This window comes from Acinonyx jubatus, chromosome A3 (assembly GCF_027475565.1).
Source record: "Acinonyx jubatus isolate Ajub_Pintada_27869175 chromosome A3, VMU_Ajub_asm_v1.0, whole genome shotgun sequence".
Taxonomy (NCBI): domain Eukaryota; kingdom Metazoa; phylum Chordata; class Mammalia; order Carnivora; family Felidae; genus Acinonyx; species Acinonyx jubatus.
In genome coordinates this window covers 135,843,467-135,861,025 of record NC_069388.1, presented here as the reverse complement: position 1 = coordinate 135,861,025, position 17,559 = coordinate 135,843,467, and the positions used below count along the sequence as shown (strand labels likewise).

Genomic DNA, 17,559 nt, shown 5'->3' with positions numbered 1-17,559 from the left:
TATCATGAAAAAGAAGTATTTGGGGAAATACAGATTGTAAACGGTAAACTTGTCTCACCACTTCTCTGTGTTCTCTCCTCGTTTGTTTCCTTTTAAGTTGTAATATGAGGAAGATCATCCTCACCGTTCTGCTTTCCCTGCTAGCATGTGTGACTCTCAAACCAGATGATAATGCACATCTTAGTCTTGAAAGGAGCCACGCCGCGTCACCTCTGGTCCCAAATCGCGGTGACCCCGTGCAGCTGGCAAGTTCTGGGTCCAGACTGGCCCCTGCCTTTCTCCCAGGCTCCTTGTACTCAGACAGGCCGCCAAGAAGGTGGTGGGGAGGCACCCCAACCCCCCGCCCAAGCTGTTTTGTTTTTCATTGTCTTGAGGAATTATGTCATTCTGACCCCTGGAAAATTTGCCGTCAGGTTAGTGTAAGTTCGTTTAGATGTTAGTGCACGTCATCTATAGACCATCAGCATTCGTCAGAAAATGGCCTCGCCTAGTAATGACCCACTTAGGAGCTACGAGTGTCCTCGTACAGCTTCTGCATTCAGCCACCTGCGGGACAGTTACATTGGGAGAAACTGTAATGGGGGCATTTGTGCTTGCTATTTTCAGTTAGGAAAGGAGCCACTTTTTAAAAGATTCTCACTTAGGGGGCGCTGGGTACCTCCGTCGGTAGAGCATCCGACCCTGTATTTCGGCTCAGGTCATGACTTCCGAGCCCCATGTCGGGCTCCGTGCTGTCCATGTGGAGGCTGCTCAGGATTCTCTCTCTCTCCTTCTGCCATGCGCTCGCTCGCTCTCAAAATAAATAAATAAGCTTTAATAGACTTCCATTTACTAAAAAATGAATCATCAAGTGAGAGGTTTTGGCTTCATTTTTAATAAATGTCATCCAGTTTGGGATATAGAAACCACATCTTAGTATGAAAAACCAGAGTAAGAGCTGAAGGCTTTTTATACGGTACATTTTATTAGTTTTAATCATTTACGGAGAGTCTGTATTCACAGAGTGCTTGCAAATAATTTTATTACACGTTTAAATGTTTCACTGGTGGTGGGTATCTGTGCATGGTGGACGTCAAATAAGATAGGCGTCTTTACTGGGCAATGAATCTTTGTTTCACAAATATGTAAATATCCAGGATCAGATCTTCTCGTTTATGTATCTTTGCACCCACACGGATTCTGTGTGTCTCTGAGGTCCGTAGTAGATCACATGGGAGCTCATGGGGGTGGTTCGGTGTCAGGCAGCTCCTTATCTACTGTAGTGAAATCCCTTTTTTCCCCCAGGAAAATACCTCTTTCCTCATGTGTTAACTGCCATACTTCGTAACTTATACCTCCATACTTGATTTTTTTTTTTTTTTTAGTATGATTTCAACACGCATTGATTTTGTTCCTGCATAAAGCACGGTTCTAGGTAATGGATGGGGTGAGCATGTCCCCGGTGTGTGGGACACAGGGAGAGGTGTGCCATTTCTAGACAGCCACAACATAACGGCCTCATCCACGAGTGCGATGGCCCGCTGTGTGTGCGGCCTGTCCTTTTTTTCATTCACAAACCTCTGTTCCCTCTTTTTACAAACAGCATGTCCTTTTTTTTTTTTTAATACTTATTTTTGAGAGAGAGAGCACAAGGGGGGAGGGGCAGAGAGAGAGGGAGACAAAGAATCCCAAGCAGGCTCCAGGCTCCGAGCTGTCAGCACAGAGCCCGACACGGGGCTCGAACCCACAAACTGTACCTGAGCCGAGGTCGGCTGCTTCACCGACTGAGCCCCCCAGGGGCCCCCAAACAGTGTGTTCTTAATTCTGAAAAAGTGAGAAGTAAAACCATGGTCAGTTAACATTTTCGTATCTGACTGTGTGTGTGTCTACAGTAAGTCTGTGTGGGGAATGTGAGTACATGTGTAGGTATATATATATGCTATACAAAACTTCATGTTCTACTTTTTTATACTTTAGTATGTTTTTATTAATATTTCTTAAACATTGTCCAATATTGAAGGGTCTTTACAAATATTTTCTAACTGCATCATCTGACGCTATTATAAATAATCCTGGGATGGACCATCTTGTACAGAAATCTTCTCTACATATATGATTATTTCCTTAAGATAAATGCTGGGAGGAGAATGAGGTCAGAGTATGGGCAGTTTGTTTTTTTAATGTTCATTTTGAGAGAAAGAGAGTGTGAGCGGGGAGGGGCAGAGAGAGAAAGAGAGAGAGAGAGAATCCCAAGCAGGCTCCATGCTGTCAGCACAGAGCCCAGTGTAGGGCTTAAACTCACCAACCATGAGATCGTGACCAGGGCCGAAATTATGAGTCAGACGCTCAACTGACTGAGCCCCCCAGGCGTCCCAGAGAATGGGCAGTTTGGGGGCTCTTGATACATTATTTTTCAGGAAGATGATACCGTGTGTACATTTACCAGCAATATGCACACGCCTCTGCCATAGTGTCTCCTTGTCTGTCCTGACTTGTATCTTCTTCAGAAATCATTTTTTCTCATTTCTTAGGCTAACAATGGCATTTGCTGCTTCTTTGTTTTTTGGCTAATGAAAATCAATCACTAATAAGTTATAATTTATGTGTCTTTCATTATTAGTGTGGCTTTTTTTACTGCCTTTTTGTGGTTGCGTGAATTTACTATTTCATAATTTCTTGTAACAAACGCACATGATAGGTACGATACTGTAGGAATACTTTTAAAAGTTAAAAAGCGTCCTCTAGACAAGGCCATTGTCCCAAGAGCTTACCTAGAGGGAAGTGGGACACAGTCACTGTTAAAGTGACCTTGGACACTGGGCTGTGTTTAATGTGCACGCAGAGTGGATGAGACAGACTGTATCCCACAGCAGGTGTTTCTTAGCCCTCTTTTCATGGTTGCCCCTGAGGAGCATTTTGCAACATATTCCCCTAATTGCTCACCTCCACCCTCAACCCCACATGAAATAAAATACCGAGGAGGAAGATTCTGTCGGGTGGGGTTAACGTTTGGAGGTCCATTAATCACTGTCACCCAAGAACGGGATTCCGTCCCCCTGGGGGGGGCCGTCTCCCCCCAGGCACGTGCGTGCCGGCGCATCAGGAATGGGCAGGAGGGGCGTCGCGAAGCTGGAGTCTGAGTCGGGGTGGGGCGGTGGTCTCGGCAGCCCCTCCTCGCTAGAAACCGGGGTGACAGCTGTGACGCATGAGAGCACGGACAGCTCACTGGCAGGGACGGCAGTCCCAGCCGCATCACAGACTGTGCCCTCGTGTCCGCCCGCAGGGTGGCCGGCTGCGGTGACAAGCGGGTGACGGGGCGCGCGTCCCCCGCCGGCCGGAGGTCGCACAGGTGGCAGTGGGAGCTAACGGGTGTCTGCCTGCTTCTCCTCCCTGCCACCCTTCCCCCACCTGGTGACGGTGGGCCGCCAGGTCTCCGTGGGGCCACGGCGCCCGGGAGAAGTGCCACGCCCCAGCCGGGTGCGCGTACTGGCGGGAAGGTGATGGCCCGCCTCCCGGGACCTTCAGCGCCGCAGTCCATCCAGCCTGCTCGGCTTCTCTGGTGGCTCCCGGGCCTTTCTGAACGGGCCCTGCCTCTTGCAAACCTCCAGCCCTCCCTGGCTCCTGGCTGGAGCAGACAAGTGACCCCCCCCCGCCCTAGCTCAGAGCAGAACGGGAGGCCGTGGGACAGAAGCCTCGCTCCCGGGGCAGACGTGCACCTCGCGTGCCCGCTGAGACGTGCGTCGAGTCCTTCCCTCTCAACTCGCGGGACCTCGCGCTGTGGATCGTCCTTCCCAGTATGCGGCCAGCCTCCCTGCAGCCAGACCCTTCTCGTCGCCACTCGGTTGCAAACAGGCACAGATCAGGCAGCACCGCCTCGCCTCCTCCCTCGCCTTCACGGGGTCCCCCGTCTCCCCGCTCCCCTGCCCGCGGCCCACCCATGTCTCTCGGTCCGACTTCCCGCCCCATCTGCCCGTCGCACCAGCGCTCAGCGAGGCCACCAGTGATTCTGCTGCCGCCGTGCCCGCCGCCTCCGGAGCCCTGAGGACTGCCCCCTCCCTGCACCCCAGACCCACATCCTCCCCCCACCCCCGGCCACCCCCTGCACGTGCAGACCCCGCACTGCCCCGGGGCAGTGCCCTCCTCTCTTCCTAACCTCAGACCCGCACGGAAGCGGCTGGTTTTCCTCTTCCTCATGAATGTCTCAAAGGCCCTCAGATTCATCGCTGTCGGAACCGAATTCCGGATTCTGAGCTCTGACCTTTGCCAGCCCTCCCCGTCTCCATGACCGCTTCACCGCCCTCGGGCGGCACATCCGCTCTCAGACCCATCCTACAGCCCCGCTCCCCGCGCCAGGTCGCCACCCGGCCGTGTCCCTTGGCCTTGTCCACACGCCCACGCCAGTACAAGCCATCCGCAACCGTGCTTTTCAGGCTTGGAAGGACGGGCGTTTTCTCGTGACTTTTCAATCTTCAGCAGACTGAAACTTACCCTTTTTTTTCTTTAATTGTAGAGAGGGTGTGAGCAGGGGAGAGGAGGAGAGGGGCCACGGGAGGGAGGGAGAGGTAGGGAGAATCCCAAGCAGACTCCATGCTCAGCACAGAGCCCCACGCCGGGCTGCATCCCGTGACCCCGAGATCATCACTTGAGCCAAAATCAGGAGTCAGATGCTCAACCCACTAAACCACCTAGGCGCCCCCCCAGACCGAAGCTTCTGTAAAATTCCGTCTACATTAACAATATGAAAAACACGTACCGGGTACAAGCCCCCTTTTGTCACTGTGCGTGACAATAAGTACTCTGTCGAGTGGCTCTAGAAGTTTCTGTTCCTCCGCCTTTCTCGCTCGGGACCAGTCATAAGGGGGACGTGGTCCACGGTCTCCCTGGAAGTGGCAGTGGCCAGGCCTGGGTGGCACCTGGGAGTATCTTAGGCTCGGGGGGCCCCTCAGTCTCTGGGGCAGCCACTCAGCTCTGCTGTGACCGCACCTCCTTCGTGGGAGCCCAGAACCAGCCTTAGACAACATGGACCACGTGCAGGAGGCTGGGTCCCGGAACTGTGTGCAGACCATGCACCGCGTGGATAGGGCCTGTGGACCATACGCAGGTCGCCAGCATCAGGCCTGGACACCGGCTTCACCGACACCTGCTTCGCCCCTCAGGTTCATGCATCATCCTCACAGGGGCTGATGTTTCTGGAACGTGAGCCTGACGTGTTGCCAGTGCCCTTGGAAGCCTCCGGAGGCTGGCCTGGCCTTACCTGCCCCTTGACCACACCTGCACTGCCCGCCCCTACCTGCCCCTCATCCTCCCCTGCCAGGCCCCCTCTTACCTACCGCACCTCTCAGACCGCACCGGCCTCCTCCCTACCGTCGCTCGTATCCCCACAGCCCCCACTCACACCAGGCCTTTGCCCACTGGAGCTCCCCTCCTGCCCTCCTCACTGGGCTCATTTCCTGGGAGGCCAGCTGAAGCCATTTCCCAGGAGGACTGCCCTGAGCACTCAGTTCAGATCTGACGCCACCAGCAGGAGAGGCCAGCCTGTGTGACAGAGGCAGTTGGGAAGAGAGCAATAATTAATTGCCCCTGCATACAGGATCTGCTTAGAATGAACACAGAACTGATTTGAACTTGGCCGAATAGCTTTCCCATTTGCAAGTCCAGAATATACAGCCGCACTTGTGATTCTCCCCCAGCAGCCGGAGCACCCCCGTCGGCCCAGACTTCCACCTGAGGGGCCCTCAGGGCTGCTGTCAGGAGAGTCCGGAATCAGCAGCCGGGCCCGTGCTCTCTGGGTCCTCACCCCCACTTGGGGTTCCACCTGGGAGGGGTGGGGTGCCCACAGAGGCAGTGCGTGCCTCAGTACCTGGAGAGGCGGGGGACTGCTCCGGTATCTGTGCGTTAAACAGCATCGTGCCATTCCCTTGCTCGGAGCCCTTCCGAGGCTCCCCAGCCCCTCAGGATGCATCTGGATCTCTCGTGGCCTGAGGCCTTCCTTGCTGACATCCCATTCTTGCCCACACCTGCACTCTCACTGCCTGTGTGCCTGCCGTCGGGATCCCGGGATCGACCGGGGTCCCTCACGCACACTGTCTCCCCCTCGCCTGGAGGGTCCTACCCCTGCCGGACCCCGCTGTTCCTCCTTCACATCTGGCTCCAGCAGCTTTCCGTTCCCTGACATTAAGTCCGGCCACCTGGTGACGTGCACCGTGGCACCTGCTTCAGAGAGCACTTGGGGTACGTGCAGAATCACTTGAGTGATCATCGGAAAAACACTTTGTTTCGTATCCGCCTTCCTCGCTGGATCCTGAGGTGAACACACGGAAGGCTGTGCACTCAGCCAGCTCTTTGCCCACAGGGCCTGACCTGGTCTGTACATCTGTCGGCCACACACGTGACCGGGTGCGTCTGCTGTGTCCGAAGCTGGTTGGCGCCTGTTGCGCCGAAGAGATACGTAGATAGGAGTGAGCGTCCACTTTTTCCTTCTTAAAACGCCAGAACATTCTCTCTGATAACATGTTCCCCTGCATTTGCCTGCTGGCCCTCCTGTCTTCATTGCCTCGGGGTCAAAAGACAAACACAGTAAGTCCAGGTTGATCGGCTGGCACGTCCCTATCAGCCATCTTTTTTCGTCTTGGTAAAATAGAATTAAACATTTAGCATATGAAGCCACTCGTTTTGTAGACACACGCAGATCTTCCCGATACAGATAAATGTATCCAGCACATAGCATAAAATTAAGTTATTAACTTTAAATTTGTGGAAGTTACAAAATGAAGTTATCTGGATGAAAACGGAAAGCAGTGTTCTAGATTTGGGGGGGGGGGCTTTCCAACAAGAGTTCTCCTCCCCGTGTTCTGCCGGTTGTTCAGTGTTAACATTTGTAGGGTTTGCTCATCTCTTGCTTGGTGTCCTTCTTGCCTAATTACACACGCAGCGGTGACAAGTGGCATTGCGCTCAGTCCCTGCCGCCTTCCGGCCTCACTGTCCTCGCCCGCAGTGGCGGGAGCCGCCCCGAGCCCAGCAGGTGCCGTGTGTCCGAGTGGCTGCGATTTGGTCACGTATCCCCTGTGTCTTCCAGAGCTGCAGGAACTGGAGGGCGGCGGTCGACCTGTGCGGGCGCCTTCTCACCGCCCACGGCCAAGGCTACGGCAAGAGCGGGCTGCCCACCAGCCACACAGCAGACTCGCTGCAGGTACGGCCCCTTTGGGTGGTCGAAACGTGGGGACACAGAAGGCGCCCGACCTTTCATGCCACTGAGAAAACCCTGAGACGAAGACGGGCTTTCGTAGCCCAGACTGCACGTCAGTACGGCCGACTCTGGCCTTCCTGGCCCGATGGCGCGGACGCGAGCTGATTTCCCACCGTGCCTCTGCGCCCAGGGCCTCCGGCCCCTCGGAGCTGACCGCTCACCCTTGTCACATGGCCCTCTCTGACACGCGCCCCTCCTGACTCCGTGCCCTTCAGTGCCCTCCCCAGACAGGGTTCTGTCCACAGCTGCCCTCCCTTCACGCCCGCGCCCACTGGACTCCTCCTGCCCGACAGGATTGTCCGACTGAGACGATTAGATGAAATCACTCATGTTGTTCTTACCAAGCTCAGGAGTCTTCTCAGAAATGCGCGGTTAGGCAAATGTGCAAAAAAACAAAGTTTGGCCTTTGTTCGGATGCACTGGAAATCAAGCTCTGCTACCAAATTCGTAGTAAACAGGGATTTCTGAACTTGACCCACGTAGGCAACCTGTCGTTTCCCTTATGTTTTGTGTTTCAGCTTTGGTTTGTGAGGCTGGCGCTACTGGTGAAGCTGGGCCTCTTCCAGAACGCCGAAATGGAGTTCGAGCCCTTTGGAAACCTGGATCAGCCAGATCTCTATTACGAGTACTACCCTCAAGTGTACCCGGGCCGGAGGGGTAAGGCACTGGTGCTCCCCGTCCGTGCCTTTGCGTGCGTTTGCTTTGCTTTGCTTTGCTTTGCACGGAAGTGTCCTCCCTTTTCCTTCCGTATCCAGGCTGGAAACCTCAAGTAAGTAACCCAGCAGCGAGCCCTGACTTACCGAATGACCTCGCTGGGTTTTCTAAATGCACTTCCGCGGACATAGCGGCCGGCGCAGCCATCTGAGGCACCTGCTACAGGACAGCAGTGAGATTGGGTGTAAGCACCGGTGGTGGGTTTTTTCAGACTTTCTGACTGTGCTCCGGAGTAAAAGATAGTCGTACATCGTGACTTACTGCAAACATACGCATAGAAACAAAACAAAACCCCCTTGCAACAGTACTTACTCTGTGCCATTTTCTCCTAGTTCTGTCCTGATTTAATTTACTTAAAAGTCTGGTTGCAGTCCCCAGGGAGCCCCGCCATCATCTGGAAAACCTGGGCTGCAGCACGGAGCAGCTGTCAGGAGGCAGGAAGTAGGGATTGCAGGAGGGAGAGCGCAGGTGACAGAGAAGCTTCCGGGGCACGAGCAGCTCAGGTGGAGTGAATGCTTCTGGGCAGAGAGCCTCAGAGACGTGTTGAAACCCCGCAGATGTTCCTGTGAAATGTAAACCAGCTTCGGGAGGACTTGCAAGAGGCCGCAGACGTAGTTACTGAGGGCAGGGCTCTGCAGTCAGACTTCCTGTAGGTCCTGCCCTGCACTTCCTGCAGTGCCTCTGTCCCAGCACCCTTTCCAGGACAGCAGCGGTGATTGTAGGGCGTCGCGAGGATCGGGCAAAGCCATTTATGTAGGCTGCTCAGAGCGGGGGCTTCTGCCCAGTAATTACTGCGTTTTGGCTCTTTTTTGTATTCTGTTCTTAATTCGTCAGTAGACACCATATCTTACCGCCACCTTTCGAAAGATCACCTGGTCAGCACTTGCGGGATGTAACAGGAATGACAAAGAAAAGTTCTGGTTCTCAGGGAACCCAGAGCCTGATTGGAGGTAGGAAATATAAAATCGTAACCGGACAAGGGAGGACAAAGGCCCGACGAGTAACGAAGATAGGGGTGCCATAGAGTTTTCAAAAACTTAAGTCAACTTCTTACTTGGTTAATATTAGAGGTAGGTAAATAGATGAACTGAGACTGGAAGGAAAAACACATTTCTCAGCTTCTGTCTGTGTTGTTTTTCCTTAAAACGGAAACACTGTTTCTATGGAAGGGACAGAAGGAGCCAGCCTTTTGCATTCTCGGGGCTTTCTCCTTCATCGTGTTTACTCCCCACAGGGTGGGGAGTTGCGTAGACTCGGGGTCAGGAAGGGGACAGCAGGGCCCCGTCCTGCACTTCTTCCCAGCCAATGGCCCGTCGGGGCTGGCGGGGCGCAGACGAGAGCCAGGAGCCGCCGTGGGTGGAGCCTTCTCGAGGACGCCCCAGCTGCCTGGTGTTATCGCAGGCAGAGGAGGTGGGACAGGGGGTGCCGGGCTCCCCGTCGGTCCTGCCGCTGCTCGTGGCTCACGTCTGCCTTAGGTCCCGGCCGGACCCTCCCTGACCCTCTCCCCACGCTCCAGGTCCGGAAGCCCCAGTGGCTGGTCGGCGCAGTCCAGCTGTGGGTGAGCCCCGCATCCCCCCTCGTGCGCTGGAAATTCTGGAAATTCAGACCACGCCCTTTGGAGGGTGCAGCCTTCTCCGGTAGCTCAGGGCACACTTCTCTGGCTTGTAAATTAATCGTGTCCTTTGTCGTCTACACTTCCCAGCCATTTGAGGTCCCTCCCTTCCCTGGAAGGTGATGAGCAAGGAGTGAGTCTCTGTGGCCACTTCTTTTTTTTTTAATTTTTTTTTTTTAATGTTTGTTTATTACTGAGCGACAGAGAGAGACAATGCAGGCAGGGGCGGAGCAGAGAGAGGAGGAGACACAGAATCCGAAGCAGGCTCCAGGTTCCGAGCTGTCAGTACAGAGCCCGATGTGGGTCTCGAACCCACGGACCGCCGAGATCATGACCTGAGCTGAAATCCGACGCTCGCCCAACTGAAGCACTCAGGTGCCCCATCGGTGGCCGCTTCTTAACCACTCTGATGGAAAGGTGCCCAACAGAGAGGTTCGGGGCAGTATCCAGGGGGGATGTTTGGGGATATTTCTGCCCAGTAAATCAAGAGAAGATAGGGTATTCTCACACTTGTCACAAGGAACAGCTGTGTTCCCTTTAGCGTCAACAGTATTTCTCCCCACCCGCCTGGCCACAGCCCTACCCCTGCTGTGTGGTCCTGCCATGGGCCAGAAGGCTGCACCCTCGGCCAGCCCAGGGGGTTGGCAGCTGGCGTTGATGGGTGTCTCGTCCTCAGCTGACAAAACTCAGCTCTGAGTTCACAGGCCCGTCTCCCAGTGGCTCTGAACTACCAGCTACCCCAAAGCACACAGCTTCACAAATGCTTCGATTTCTGTTCCCCTTGAGGTCCAGAATTGTAGATTCAGAAGGACTGTTCGTACATCAGCCGCTTCTGGACTTACCACGGGTGTTGAAGAATGCGTAAGAGACGAGAAGGCAGGTATTTCCTGTGCTGGCCGGTGACAGCCTTCAGCCCCTCACTACGTCCAGCCTTTCCTCTGAATGCTCGGCCCCCGCCCGTGTGCCCTCTTCTGTGACACCGTCCTGGAGTCCTGGAGACTCCGCCCCTCTTCACCGTCTCTGAAGAGAGACATAGGTGGAGCTGGTCCGAGCTATCTGCATAATGAGGAGTGAGATTGCAGGGCCAGGTGTGGACTCCCTGTCATCCTCGGCCTCAGTTTTGAGGACATACTTTCCCAAAGATGTGCAGACAAGAGAGCCTGCTTCTGATCCCGCCTGAAATTAAACTGCATGGGGATATGGATAAAGAGAGGATAGTAGCCATGCATCATTAAGCAGCTGATTTAAGTTATGAAGTAGACATAAATCATACGTACATTTCAGCTAAAGCATGTTAACATTCATCCACAACGATATGCTGAATGCTTACTAATTTTTCTTCTCGTTTTGTGGTGTAACCAGCATAAATGTAAGTTTTGATTCATTCATTCGTTTTAGCTTGCAGTATATAAGCAAAGCAAGTCATTAAGATGTGCTTTACAGAGGAGGCTATAACAATGCAAATAAGTAACTTTTATGAATGAGCCTTAATATATTTTATTTAAATATTGGGCATAATTTTTACCCACTCAGAATATTCATTGCAAGATATGTAATGAATCATGAGTAAAAATCATGAAGTGCTGTGTTTTGTTTTTTCAATTTTCACCCAAGAAAGGAACAGTAACGGCGGCTTTGTCCATTTCTCCCACATCTCGAGCAATTTCGTAGTTTCCGCCTGTCTCGAGGGCACAGTGTGTGTGTTTCAGAAACTCAGCACTGTCTTTTAACAGGTTGTTTGAATTCTCCCGCTTGCTGGAAAGAAAGAACAGCGGCGAGCAGCCCCAGGCTGGACCCCGTCCCCCCACCCCCGCCCTGCTGCCCTCCACCGCACCTTACTGCTGCCTCCCTTCTGATGCCGTACACCTGTCCCTGTCCCTCGGGGCCCAGAGGTTGGGGGAGGAGCTGCTTCATCAGGCTCTTGCTCAGACTTCCGACAGCTGAGTGAGAAGCGGCCGCTCAGAGCTCAGACTCCGTGTTTAGCAGCAAAACGGTGGATTATGAGCAGACTTGAGACAGTAGGGTCACACCCGGCCACCGAGCTCTCCCCGTACTTGTCACCAGGTGCAGGAAACTCAGACAGTCAGTCCTGGTGGTGAGAGTAGAGGATGTCAAGGCAAGAAGGAAAATTGAGCTCCATGGTGACACCATGTGACCTCTGTGCCCAGGACAGAGAAAAAGAAAGGTAAGTGTTTGAAACAGAAGTCCCCTAGCTGTGAGTTCTAATTGTGTCCGGTAGGGTCCTCTTTCAACTGCTCAGGATGCCGTCATTGCAGGCTGCCTGGGGAGCTCAGTCCATTGAGTGACCGACTTCAGCTCAGGTCACGGTCTCGCAGCTTGTGAGTTCGAGCCTCGTGTCGGGCTCTGTGCCGACAGCTCGGAGCCTGGAGCCTCTTCAGATTCTGGGTCTCCCTCTCTCTCTGACCCTCCCCCGCTCACACTCTGTCTCTCTCTCTCTCTCTCTCTCTCTCTCTCTCAAAAATAAGTAAACATTAAAAAAGTGTTTTTAAAAACGTAACAAGCCCAGAGCAGTTACGTCTGTGTCGTTGGAACTGTGCCATCAGGCTGAAACGGGCGAAGACCCCTACCATACAGCTTTCTGAAATGCGGTCCTCGCTGAGCCCCAGTGCGCTGTTGCCGTGAAGCCCTGTGGGCCTGGAGGCGGCTTTACCGGGAGGACCTATGAGCAGGAGGTAGACAGAGGGTCTGCCCTCTGTGGCGGCTGACCTGCCTCTGCCTGGAGCTGCGGAAAGCTGAGACGGCCGTGCAGAGCGCCCCGGGCCCCCACGGGCCCCGGATGTACCCCGAGCCCCTTAGCTTTCTGTAACACGGACAAGACGGAAGAGCAGTAGGCTTGGCGAGCGGTTCCCCCGTGGTCCCCAGCCGTGCCACCTTGGACCCTGTAGGCAGACCCCCCGGGACCTCCCTGCACACCCCGGGGAGCCCACTGCCACCCCAGCTTTTGAGGTGGAGGTGACAAGGGGAAATGGCAGGGGGGGGTCACAGGCACCAGCCTTTACCCAAAATGAAAAAGGTTTTGTTTTTGTCTGTCTTTAACGTTGACAGCTGTGGAATTAATGCTTGGTGTCAGGGCTTCAAAATACCTTTCCAAGCACAACACCCTGTTTCACTTGTGAGAATCCTTCCTCACATGCCTGTGATCGCCTCCTCTCTTTAATTTGCTTTTAATCAAGTTGTTTTCATTTTGTCATTTTTAACACTAGAACAGACCGCTTTCCTCTCTGAAGGGTTTGTGTCGGTGAGACTCGTAGACAGGGATTGCATCCGTGGATGATGTAACTAGATCATTCGTTGTGTCCCTGGGTTAGCATCTTTGGCGTGGCACGTTTGTCACTGTTGATGGTGCTGGTACCGATACGTGATTATCGACGACGGTTCACTCCGTGTTGTACATCTTCTTTGCGTTTCTGTCTTCAGAAACGATGACCCGGGCGCACTTCTGACGTAGGTGGTGTATCCAGTCATTCCGATTCGGCCTGTTGCGGGACAGTAAGATTTTCCAGAATCCCACCACCGTTTTTTATAATCTGCTGCTTGGAATTCTCTCTCTTGTTCGAAAGAAAGATGGTCAAACACACAGCACTTTGGGTTTTCAGAGTACTTCTTGGGCATGAAAGAGTTCACTTGACTTCCTCTGTAGCTGGAGGAGAACTTACTTTGAAGCCAAACAATGGGAAATAAGTCTGTTTGATGACCCTCAGTGTGATGTTTCGGAAAGGCAGTGCCTCCTCCGATGCTGAGTTCGGGTCTGTGCGTCCAAGTTATTAGAGTTCATTGTGAAGATACCGTATGAAATCGTATTTCAGGATGTGATCCTTACGGACGACCAAGTCAGACCAACACTGATGGGGCAGACACTTGAACCACGTGCTTCACGTCTGCACCCTTCCGTCACCTACCCAGTCCTCTGGGAGTGACGGTAAAACTGCCGGGGTCTTCTGTCCTCTCCTGCCCTCCCTCCAGAACCCCGAAGTTTGTGTTTCTGGTCGCAGGTCTAAATTTGGAAACTTGTTGGAGTGCCTGGGAGGCTCAGTCGGTTGAACATCCGACTTCGGCTCAGGTCATGATCTCACGGTCCGTGAGTTCGCGCCCCATGTCGAGCTCTGTGCTGACCGCTCAGAGCCTGGAGCCTGCTTCTGATTATGTCTCCCTCTCTCCCTGCCCCTCCCCTGCTCGTGCTCTGTCTCTCTCTCAAAAATAAACATTCAACAAAAACATTTTTTAACAACTAAATAAAATTGGAAAAAAATTTTTAACGCATAACTATACACGATGGCTCAGGATTAATTGTTAATCCTGTTTCAAATGTCCTGTTTTTTTTTTTCCATGACAAAATCAATTCACCTCCTCTGCTTAGGTTAGACTTCCAGTTTATGCTACGTCAGAACTTGGGGGCATTTATCACTCGAAGTGCATTTCCAGTCTTTTCTCAGAACAAGTCATTATAGACATGGAAGTAAGCGTTCCATCTGGGTTCCGTTCCTGTCATTAGAACACCCGTGGAAGGCCTCGTCTGAACCCGTCTCCCACGAGAAATGCCGTGGTTACCAGATACTGGTTACAGTCAGTCCCGCGTGGATCGGGCACAGCCACTTCAGGCTCGCGTGGGCGCGGTGTGGTCCAGTCCACAGTGTCCGCCCGTGCCACGCGGCACCGGGGCAGCAGTGAATTTCCCACTCAGCTAATAAATCCTCTAGGGTGCTTCAGGACTTGCTCAGTATGGTTCTGGGCTCGTTGTACTTAAAAAGCAGCATGGACGTTGAAGGTTGAGGGTCATTTTATGGCGAAGGTGAAGGGCACTGTGTTCTCTCTGAGACATAGACATCCAGTGATCTGTGTCCCAATAACTGAGCAGCGGAAGGAGAGCCATCAATGACAGTAGCTCCTCGGCGTTCGGTAGGGGAATCAAGGCAGACAGGAAACAAGCAAAGCAGGGCCAGGTGTGGGGGGAATCACGTGCAGAGCAGTGACCCCTGCGGGAGGTCCTATGTGACCTGGACGTGACACGGAAGTCCCTGGGCAGAGGCCCTTTGAGTGTGTGCTGTTAACGCAGGACAGAGGGCCCACGCGGTCCCGTTAGGTGCTCTCTGCGGGACAGCTGCACACCTGGGCCTCACAGCAGCGTGGCCGTCTCAGGCCCCCTGGTGTGCAGGTGACAGAAAAGACCCCAGGAGGACGCCATCCACCCAGCACATGCAGCAGGTGAGCAGCGGAGGTCCAGGCCGTCTGCATGGCAAGGCTGCTGCCTCCTGAAGCGAGGGGCACATCCCTCCCCAGAGAAGCTCCCGTGCCTCCTGTGGTCGGTGTCCTTTGTCGCTGCCCAGCACGGAGGCCCGCTTCTCTCTGGCGCCCTCCTCCCTGGCTCCCCGAGCCGGCCGCGTGGGCTCACTGCCCTGCAGAGGCTGTAGGCATCCGTGTCGGAGGACCGTTTGCATTTCGTGTTTCCTGAATGATTGATGGGAACGCTGCTGCCAACCTAGATCTGGGCAGGTCGTGGCTGTGCGTGGGTGGGAATCTTCCGGAAAAAGCACATCCTCTGGGAAGTGTTGGTCCTTGCAGATTTTGACCAGCCCTTCATTTCGGGGCTCACTGTCCCTGCAGGAGAGAGGCCTCCGGGCTCACGTGGAAGGCATGCATATGTCATCGTCCTCCTGCTCAGCCAGCGCCGCCTGGCCCGGAGGGTATCCCGGAGTCGCAGCGTCAGACGCAGGGAGGCCGGGTTTGTGCAGACCCAGAGAATTGGCGTAAAGGTGCTTCTACCTATGTGTCTTCGAAACAAGCAAAACCAAGTCCCCATCATTGTGAGGAAAGCAGCTTCTGTCTGTGCTGTGCGAAAGGGGGGAGTGGCTTGCCCGGGGACAGTGGTCATGTTGTAGGTCCAGGCCCGGGCCCGGCCTGCAGAGCAGACGGTGCTGACTTACGTCAGCCTGTTCAAGCTGGAACCGATCCACGGCGTCTCTCCACCTGGTGCTTTTTCGTGTTTTGTCTCTACGAACAGTGTGTTCTTTTTCTAGGAAGGGGCATTGTTTTCTTTCTGATTTGTTTCATTTTTCTCTTTCCCATGAGGCTGGGAGGTGTGTGCCTTCCTTTCATTTTCTAAAGCTGTTCAAGACCTTCTCGGTGGTACCGGGAGAGAAGAGGAGGAATTCTGTCTCCTCGTGCGGCCCTAGCTCCAGGTGCCTCTCAGAAGGTCACAGGTAGGGACAGAGCTTAGGGGAGCCACACTCGGGCTCACTCTCGCCCACCCACTTTCTGTCCTCAGCTCCCAGATTCAGTCACAGAGCCGTGCTTGTCGTCACCTGCCACTGACATCTGTCCTGCGTCTGCGCCGCCCGGGCTCCCCACTGGCACCTGGCGTGGCGTGCTGCCAGGGCTCGGGGTTGGCGGGGCGGGTGCGGACAAGCGGGGACAGGGGTGTCCACAGACCATGTGCGCAGAGGGAGCTGATGCGAGGGGGCAGCACGGCCAGCGCGAGGGGATGCAGTAGCTCTCCTGCTGCAGAACCCCGAGCGCGTTGTTGTAGGTTCTGTTTCCTGTCTGGAAGGGAGGACCCGTGAACAGAGGAGCGGATGGCCTGGTGGCAGCGAGGAAGCCAGGAGTTCCGTGGACCTGTTCCCTCTGTTACACCAGGGCGAGGGAGGACGCGTCAGTATTTCTAAGATACGTGCTAAAATTTTTTAAAAACGTGTTAAAATTTAGTTCTAGGAGAATTTTTGTTCCACGAGCATTAGTTCTGGACCTTATTCATGTCCCCACATTCAAGGAAGAACAGAGTAGATTTTGTGTTTTCTCTCCTGAGAAGCAGCCGTGGGGGGAGCGGTGCCCACGGTCACCTGTGCAGGGGCCGGCTCTGCGCACGACGGACACACGCACGGTCTCTGCGCTTCCCCGGCCCCTGGGCCCTGTCGTCTCGGCACATGGCAGGGAAACAACACGGACCTAAGGAGGAGGCGTCGGCTGTGCGACGTCTGAGGACAGCTGTACGAGATGCCGACTGCGGGCTTTCATCTGGCCCTGTGAGCTAGGACATGGTCCCGCGGCACGTTTGTGCAAATCCAGATCACGGCTTCACAGTCGCCTTTGGGTGTCATGTCAGCGAGGCTGTGGTTCAGAGTAGGGCTTCTCCAGCTTACCTGTGCACCCAGACCCCCGGGACCCTGTCAGGTGGACGCTCTGACCTAGGTCTGGGGGTCCCGGGGTGGGGCCGAGACTGTGCTCTACCGGGGCCCCGGGGCTGACGCTGCGGGGTGGAGGGACCCCTCTGAGGGGCCAGGTATCGTGTGTTTCCCGTAGGGTTTGCTGTGAGCTTTGAGCCCTCCTGGGTGTATCCTTGTTCTCCGACATCTGCACATTCTTCTTCCTGCTTGCCTGTTTCTATGCAGTTAAGTAAAATAACTTTGATCTGTTCTTTATCTCTTTCAGCTAAAAAATGAATGTTTCGTTCAAAGCTGTGAACTTCGAAGCTACTCCTGATATACAGAAAAATTACATTTTCAAACTACAGACCGCTTTGCTGTGGTTTCACTATAAAACTGCATGCGTGACCACTGGCATTGCAAAGTCCGCGTACAAAGTAGTTGGTAGTTGGAAAGTATTTTCCATAGAATTAAATCCATATCTACTTAGGTTCTTAGGTCAGCCCATAAAAGCCTGTTCACCCGTTAAATGTACCTTGAATAAAGTATTAATATTCCTCTTTCGACTATAACTGGCTATGATGTTTAGTATTCCTAAGGAAAAAATACTTTTTTTTTTAATGTTTATTTATTCGGGGGGAAGAGAGAGAGAGAGAGCACACGCAAAAGAGCAGGGGAGGGGCAGCGGGAGAGAGAATCCCAAGCAGGCTCCATACTGTAGAGCACAGAGCCCAACGCAGGGCTCGATCTCACAAACCATGAGGTCATGTCCTGAGCTGAAATCAAGAGTCAGATGCTCAACCGACTGAGCCACCCAGGCGCCCCTGTGGGGTTTTTTTTTTTATTATTAT

General features: G+C 53.8%; 1 protein-coding gene across 2 annotated transcripts in view; it reads left to right on the top strand.

Moving 5' to 3' along the window:
- TRAPPC12 (trafficking protein particle complex subunit 12) overlaps positions 1–17,559 on the top strand; it is an 81,366-nt gene that overhangs the window by 23,505 nt on the left and 40,302 nt on the right. For both annotated transcript variants that reach the window (XM_027077791.2, XM_053201302.1), the window contains exons 4-5: positions 7,055–7,168; positions 7,744–7,882. In XM_027077791.2, the coding sequence (XP_026933592.1) occupies positions 7,055–7,168; positions 7,744–7,882 (253 nt within the window). The remainder of the gene's footprint in view (positions 1–7,054; positions 7,169–7,743; positions 7,883–17,559) is intronic.